The 7,916-nt window shown below is 50.9% G+C and overlaps 1 protein-coding gene across 1 annotated transcript; it reads left to right on the top strand.

Annotated features, from left to right (window-relative positions):
- Window positions 1-6,828, top strand: Fbxo27 (F-box protein 27). The gene is given in 8 exon segments (XM_059253394.1): window positions 1-21; window positions 23-76; window positions 78-261; window positions 264-356; window positions 1,280-1,391; window positions 1,473-1,568; window positions 3,927-4,062; window positions 5,834-6,828. Coding segments are annotated over 8 exon segments (840 nt in total). The 3' UTR covers window positions 5,978-6,828.
- Window positions 6,829-7,916: the final 1,088 nt, after the last annotated feature.

Here is a 7,916-nt window from a genome sequence, read left to right as displayed (position 1 = left end):
ATGGGTTCCTGGACCTCCAGGGGCCCGGGTCCCCACGCGGGAGCCCGACCCCCAGGAGACGCTGGACCTGAGCCGTTCTACCCCCGGAGCTGCTCCTGGTGGTGCTGAGCCACGTGCCCCCGCGTACGCTGCTGTTGCACTGCCGGCGGGTGTGCGCGCCCTGGCGCGCCCTGGTGGATGGCCAGGCCTTGTGGCTGCTAAAGCTGGCCCGCGACCGCAGCGCTGCCGGCCGAGCCCTGTTGTCGCTAGCCCGCCGCTGCCTGCCCCGACCCGCGAAGACAGGCCCTGCCCGCTGGGCCAATTCTGCCTGCGCGGACCACTAGGTCGTAACCTCATCAGCAACCCCTGCGGCCAAGGTGAGGAGCCCCAGAAGTGCTGCGAGGGCGGGGGCCCCGAGAGCATCGACCGGAAGGGATGAAGGGGGGGGCGCGAGATAATCGATGCGCTCACGAAAGAGAACCTATGAGAGAGGAGGAGGGGCGGAGTCACGAGACAATTGATGGACGGGGTGAGGGCGTGGCCGTGAGGCAACCAATGGAAAAGGATGGGGGCGGGATCACAATGGACCACATGGGAGAGTATGCGGGGCAGGGCCCCAAGAGAACTGATGGGAAGTGCGGAGGGGCAGGGGCCGCCAGGGAACCTGTGAGAGGGGCGGAGCCTAAGGGACAAGCAGGAAGAGAAGCAGGTCTTCAGATGAAGCAGAGGGAGGGGGTAGAGGTGGGGTCACACTTGACCCAGAAAGAGTGACTGGAAGGACCTGACCAACCACAAGGGAGCTTGGGAGGGAACCGAACTCCATACCCTCTACCTGAGAGACAGGGTGCTTTAGGGAGCCGACCGATGAGCAGTTAAGATTGCTACGTACATATTTTTTGTTTTTTTTTTGTTTTTTCGAGACAGGGTTTCTCTGTGTGGCTTTGCGCCTTTCCTGGAACTCACTTGGTAGCCCAGGCTGGCCTTGAACTCACAGAGATCCGCCTGGCTCTGCCTCCCGAGTGCTGGATTAAAGGCGTGCGCCACCACCGCCCAGCCTAGACATACATTTTTAACTTTTTTAAATTATTATTGTGTATGCAAAAGGGCTCTAGTGTCATGGCACAGGTGGATGGTGGGGTCATAGGCCAACCTTGTGCAGTCAATTCTCTTATTTTTACACAAATTCTTAATTCTTTGCAGACTGTGACCAATGGGGGAAGCACTTGAATTTGACAGCAACCCCAGTGCCTCAGTTTCCCTGGTGCAGTTACCCCACTTCAGCCTTGTTTTCAATTTACAGAAGGCCTGCGCAAGTGGATGGTGCAGCATGGTGGAGATGGCTGGGTAGTGGAGAACAACAAGAGACCTGTGCCTGGGGCCCCCTCACAGACCTGCTTCGTCACCTCCTTCAGGTGACAGCCCCACTCCCCAAAGGCCAGAGCCCTTGTTGAGAAAGGCCTGCCTGTTCTCACGACCCTCTCCCACCCTCCTAGCTGGTGTTGCAAGAAGCAGGTGGTGGACCTGGAGGAGAAGGGTCTGTGGCCAGAGCTGCTGGACAGTGGTGGTGTGGAGATTGCAGTCTCTGACTGGTGAGTGTGGTGACAGGAAAAGTCCTTTGCTCAACACTGGGGACCATGGCCATGGCACACTCCTGTAATCCCAGCACTTGGGTCATGGGGAATCCCAGGACAGTGTAAATGAGCTTAAGGCCAGCAAAGGCTACATAGCAACACCTTGTCTAAACAAAACAAAACAAAACGGAAAACCTAAAATATAATGAGTTCACGTGAAACACAGCTAGGGCTTTGTAAGTGTGAAAGTGTGGCCACACTTTTGGAACCTTGATCACACGGCCTCTCTCCCAGGGGTGAAGTGTTAACAGCCTGAGAGTCGTGTGTGTGTGTGTGTGCGCGCGTGCGCGCGCGCAAAGATGCCTGGAGGGCGATCTTTGATTGGTGTGTAAAATGAATGAAAAATTTTTCTTAATAAAAAAAAAAGGGGCCAGGCGGTGGTAGCGCACACTTTTAATCCCAGCACTTGGGAGGCAGAGGCAGGCGGATCTCTGTGAGTTCGAGGCCAGCCTGGTCTACAGAGCGAGATCCAGGAAAGGCGCAAAGTTACACAGAAAAACCCTGTCTCGAAAAACCAAAAAAAAAAGTGGGGGGGGGGGGACAGGGATGGGGACGGGGATATGCCTGGAACAGGACCAGCTCTCTGTACAGAGTTTTTATTGGCGTTTCATGGAATGCCTGACCAATTGGCTGCTTGCCCACGTGGTTAACCACAGCCTCCGGGTGAGGCTAACTCACAGCCCTAAATTGCATTGTGGATCTTTCTTTCTTTTTTTTTTTTTTTTTTTTTTTTTTTTTTTTTTTTTTTGGTTTTTCGAGACAGGGTTTCTTTCTCTATGTAGCTTTGCGCCTTTCCTGGGACTCACTTGGTAGCCCAGGCTGGCCTCGAACTCACAGAGATCCGCCTGGCTCTGCCTCCCTAGTGCTGGGATTAAAGGCGTGCGCCACCACCGCCCGGCGCATTGTGGATCTTTCTAAAGTGGCCAGCTCTTACCTAAGCCTATCTGCGGGCTTGGCTAGCCCTTGTTCTCAGTCTGGTAGACTATTTGGTATGACTGGAATCTCCAACAAAGACACTCCTGGCAGACATGCCTTCGAAAAGGCCTGGTATCATCTTCCCAAGACCATTTTATTGGGGACAGAGACAAGCATAGGAACTTGAGATCAAACCTAGGGCCTCATGCATGCCAGGAAAAGCCTCCAACACTAAGCTACACATGCCGGGTCTCTTTTTGGTCTCACTTTGAGGCGTAGCCTCACCAAGTTGCCCAGGCTGGCCTTGTTCTTGCGATACTCCCATGTCAGCCTCTGTAACAACTGGGATTTACTTGCCCAAGCCAGCAGTCCCATCTCGTAAGATCTGGGGATCAGGGCAGATTCAGTGTGTGTGCCTATGGTGGAGGGGAGAGGTCAGCCTAGTATCATTCCTCAGAAGCAGTCCGTCCACCCACCTGCCTCCCCAGCGCTGGGGTTAAAAGCATGTGTTATTCTCCCTGGCTGTAAGCAGTTTTTTGTTGGGAATGCCAGCTAGCTCCCAAATAAACATACAGAGACCTAATATTAATTATAAATGCTCAGCTGATGCTTAGGCTTGTTACTAACCAGTTCTTAAACCTAAATTAACCCATACTTCTTGTCTGAGTTCTACCACAGGGCTCATGGCTTGTTACCTCATTTTCTACAAGTCTTGCTTCCTCTGCTTCTGGCTCCAGACCCCTGAGACTCCGCCCTTCTTCTTCCCAGCATTCTCTCTGTCCCGAAATCCTGCCTAGCTATGGGCCAATCAGCTTTTTATTAACCAATGAGAGCAATACATATTTACAATGAACAACAGGATTATTCCACAGCTCCTGGCTTTTCAGCCTTTTATTTTCTTCTGAGACGGTCTCCCTGTGTAGCCCTGGCTGACCTGGAACTTTCTGAAGGCCAGGCTGGCCTCAAACTCACAGAGATCCACTTGCCTCTGCCTCCAGAAAGTTTAAATTAAAGGCATGTGCCTCCACATCTGGCAACACCCAGCTTTTCTGGGTAAGAGGGTTCAAGACGGGGTTTCCCTGTGTATCCCTGGCTGTCCTGGAACTTGCTCTGAAGACCAGGCTGGCCTTGAACTCGGAGATCCACCTGCCTCTGCCTCCCAAGTGCTGGGATTAAAGAAGTGCTGAGTTTAAGGGCATGCACCACCACCCAGCTTAACATGCAGCTCTTACATGAGTTCTGGGGTTCAAATCCCAGTCCTCATCCTCGTGTGGCAAGCACTTTCCTGACTTAGCCATCTTGCCAGTCCCAGAAGGCCCTTTTGAGGAACTTAATTTGTACCCACAGGAGGCCAGACACCCCAAAAGACAGGTGACACATCTAGACCTCCCCTTCTCACAGGTGGGGAGCTCGTCATGACTGTGGCTGCAGGTACCGTCTCCTTGTCCAACTTCTTGATGCTCACCAGAATGTCCTAGATGAGTTCTCGGCTGTGCCAGACCCCATTGAACAATGGAACAACAACATCTACCTGCAGGTGAGCCTCTGACTGAAGGGGAGCCTCTCACTGGGAGAGGAAAGTGGGGTGGGGACCGTGATGGTCTCATCACCCCCAACTCTCTGTCTTTGTTTTTGTTTTTGTTTTAAGATTTATTTATTATATATATAGCGTGTATGATCAAAAGAGGGCACCAGATCTCATTACAGGTGGTTGTGAGCCACCATGTGGGTGCTGGGAATTGAACTCAGGACCTCTGGAAGAGCAGTCAGTGCTCTTAACCTCTGAGCCATCTCTCCAGCCCTCTGCTCTGTCTTTGTTTCTTAGTGTGTGTGTGGGGGGGGGGTGCTGTACCTGTCCATGTCCATGTGTATGTAGAAGGCAGAGAGATCAATGTCATTTCTTTCCATCACCCTCCGCCTTCATTTTTGAGACTGTATCTCTCACGAGGAGCTCATTGATTGGCTAGACTGATCTGCCTGTGAGTTCTGAGGCTCCTCCTGTCTGCCCCCAGCACTAGAGTTACAGATGTACCACCACTGCCAGCTTGTACATGGGTGCTGGGGATCCGAACTCAGGTCCATTATACTTGTGTGCAGGCCTTTTATCAGCTGAACCGTTTCCCTAGCCCTGCCCTGTCATGTCTTCTGAATCAGGGCGTGAAGAAAGCTGGACTGGGCAATTCCAGCTGAACTCTCTCCTCTTCTAACAATAGCATTCAGATCGTGGCAGGAGCTGAAGGGCAGGCTGGGTAGTGGTGGGTGACCATGACAAGTGGCAGTCTGCAGACCCTGGAGCAGCCGTGATGTGAAGAATCACTGTTGATTTAGTCTCAAATTTCCTCCATGAGGTCTCTGGTCCAGTCTACACTGAGATTCCTTACATCATGGCCGCCCCAGGGCAGGCAGACTTTTCCATAGTGGTCAGGAGTCAGGGGCCAAGAGATGTAAGATTTAGCCGCTTGGCCTGTCCTGACCGAGCTTGGGAGGTTACTCAGTAAGACTGCTCAGGCTCATTTCTGTTGCTTCTTTTTCATTTGAGACAAGGTCTTGTGTAGCCCACGCTGGTCTCACACTCACTATGTAACTGAGGCTAACCCAGATGCTGGGAATAATTGCACATGTGCACAGCGACGCTCAGAATCTCCACCACATTCTTGCTGATAACCTCTATTATTTGGTTGGGTTTTTGTTTCTTTCTTTCTTTTTTTTTTTTTTTTTTTTTTTGGTTTTTCGAGACAGGGTTTCTCTGTGTAGCTTTGCGCCTTTCCTGGAACTCACTTGGTAACCCAGGCTGGCCTCGAACTCACAGAGATCCGCCTGGCTCTGCCTCCCGAGTGCTGGAATTAAAGGCGTGCGCCACCACCGCCCGGCTTTTTTTTTTTTTTTTTTTTTTTTTTTTTTGAGATTTTTTATTTATTATGTATACAGAGGAGGGTGCCAGATCTCATTACAGATGGTTGTGAGCCACCATGTGGTTGCTGGGAATTGAACTCAGGACCTCTGGAAGAGCAGTCAGTGCTCTTAACCTCTGAGCCATCTCTCCAGCCCCCTTTCTTTCTTTTTGAGATAGTTTCTTACTATATAACTCAACTGTCCTGAACCCCACTACGCAGCTTAGACTGTCCTCTCTGACTTTCCATCCTCCTGCCTCAGTCACCCAACCCGTGATGACAGGGGCTTGTCACCACACCTAGAGAACATGGCAAGATTTCAGAAGAAGAAGGGACGTAGGCAGTGACGTGGCCGCCGTCCTGGGAAGCACTGTCTGACGGGGGCTATGACACAAGACTGTCTCCTTCTACCTCCAGGTCACCCACGTGTTCTCCAACATTAGGAGAGGCGTCCGTTTTGTGTCTTTTGAACACTGGGGCCAGGACACACAGTTCTGGGCTGGCCACTATGGGGCCAGAGTGACCAACTCTAGTGTGATCGTGCAAGTCTGTCAGCCCTAGTCAAAGGCCTCCATCTTGGCAAGACAGCCTGACTGTGCCTTCCAGGAGCTGGGGCTGTTGACTGGAATTCTTCATGAATCAAGCATTCATACCTTCCTGGAACATGAAGCTCTAGGATCCAGTGGAGGGTCCTGCTTGGCCTTGTTTGCAGAGTCTTGAACACTGGACTCCTCCATCAGATCTGCCCATTGCTGCTGCTTGGGTAGAGCGAGGGTGCCCGGGTGCCCGGGTGCCTGACTGCATGTTCATCTCAGAGAGGTCACAAGCTGCCTCTGTTTCAGCGTGATCCCGCACTGCCTGTCCTCAGTATTGATCCCCCAGCCTTTTTTGAGACAGGGTCTCATGTATCCGGTGGCTAAAGGCCAAGGGTAGCTTTAGACACCTGACTTCGCCACCCAGGTGCTAGGATTACAGGCGTGCACCAACACCACCCAGGTTTGTGGGGTGCTGGGATGAGCCCAGCACTCAGCAAGCCAGGCACACATTTTACCAGCTAAGCAGCGTCCCCAGCATTGTCTTCCTGTCACCTCCTGTTTCCGCCTCAGGGACTTCCTTTGTCCCTTTACTGAAGCCCCTCCACTCATATCTGAACTTATGGCTAGCAAAATCCCAACTCCCGTGTGAACCAAGCTCACATGGCTACACCCAGGTCTCCTCATTGAAGGGTGTGTCTGCCCACAGATTTTCTCCAAACAATGAGGAAGTGCCTACAGCCCCGGCCCTGATCCTCAGGGACCTCTGAATTGTGTAATATTTAAAGTTATTTATCATTTTCTCAAACAGAGAGAGAATAATAGTATACTGGCAATATCTGTCTGCCAATTGCACTGTAATAAATTATTTTGCCTAAACTGGTTCATATCTTTTTCTTTGTTTGTTTTATTGTTATTGTGGTTTTGATACAGGTTCTTACTATGTAGCCCTGGCTAACCTGAAACTCACTGTGTAGATGAGGCTGGCCTCAACTGCCTCCACCTGGCTCTGCTTCATGCACCACCCCAGCCAAATGCTTGTGTGTGTGTGTGTGTGTGTGTGGTGTGTGTGTGTATGGTGTGTGTGTATGTGTGTGTATATGTGTGTGTGTATATGTGTATATGTATGTGTGTGTATATGTGTATATGTGTGTGTGTATGTGTGTGTATGTGTGTGGTGTGTATGTGTATGTATGTATGTGTGTGGTGTGTATGTGTATCTATGTATGTGTGTGGTGTGTATGTATGTATGTGTGTGGTGTGTATATGTATCTATGTATGTGTGTGGTGTGTGTGTGTGGTGGGTATGTGTGTGCATGTTTGTGGTGTGTGTGTGTGTGTGTACAGTGTGTACATGCTTTCTGTGCTTGGAGAAGGTGCATGTTTGCCCCTGTAGACATGCAGAGCTCAGAGGACAACTTGAAGGAGTCGGTTCTTTCCACAATGTAGACTCCAGGGACCCAACTCAGGCCCTCTGGCTGGATGGCACGCACCTTTACCCACTGAGCCATCTTGGCAGCCAAATTTTGATCTTTTTATCAGACTCTTGCTATGGTACGGCTGGCCTGGAACTCATGACAGTCCTGCTTCCTGTGTGTCCAAGTGGTAGCGTTACAGACAACACACGTCCAGCTTCCTTCAGCCCTTTGTTTGTCATTGAGGCAAGATCTTGTGTAGCTCAGGCTGGCCTCAAACCTCTGTCTAGCCAGCCATGACTTTGGACTTCTGATCCTCCTGCCTCCACCTTCCAAGTACTAGGAACTGAATTCAAGTCCTCTGTAAGAACATCTCTCAGTTTTAATCACAGAACCGTCTCTGCAGCCCCTAAATATTCTTTCTGGGTGAGAGACTTTTGTTTTAATTTGTTGTTGTTCTTGTTTTATTTTGTTTTTTGAGACAGGGTTTCTATATGTAACAGTCCTGGCTGTCCTGGAGCTCACTTTGTAGACCAGGCTGGCCTTGAACTC

The sequence above is a fragment of the Peromyscus eremicus genome, chromosome 1 (assembly GCF_949786415.1).
Source record: "Peromyscus eremicus chromosome 1, PerEre_H2_v1, whole genome shotgun sequence".
NCBI lineage: Eukaryota > Metazoa > Chordata > Mammalia > Rodentia > Cricetidae > Peromyscus > Peromyscus eremicus.
This window is presented reverse-complemented; position numbering and strand designations above follow the sequence as displayed.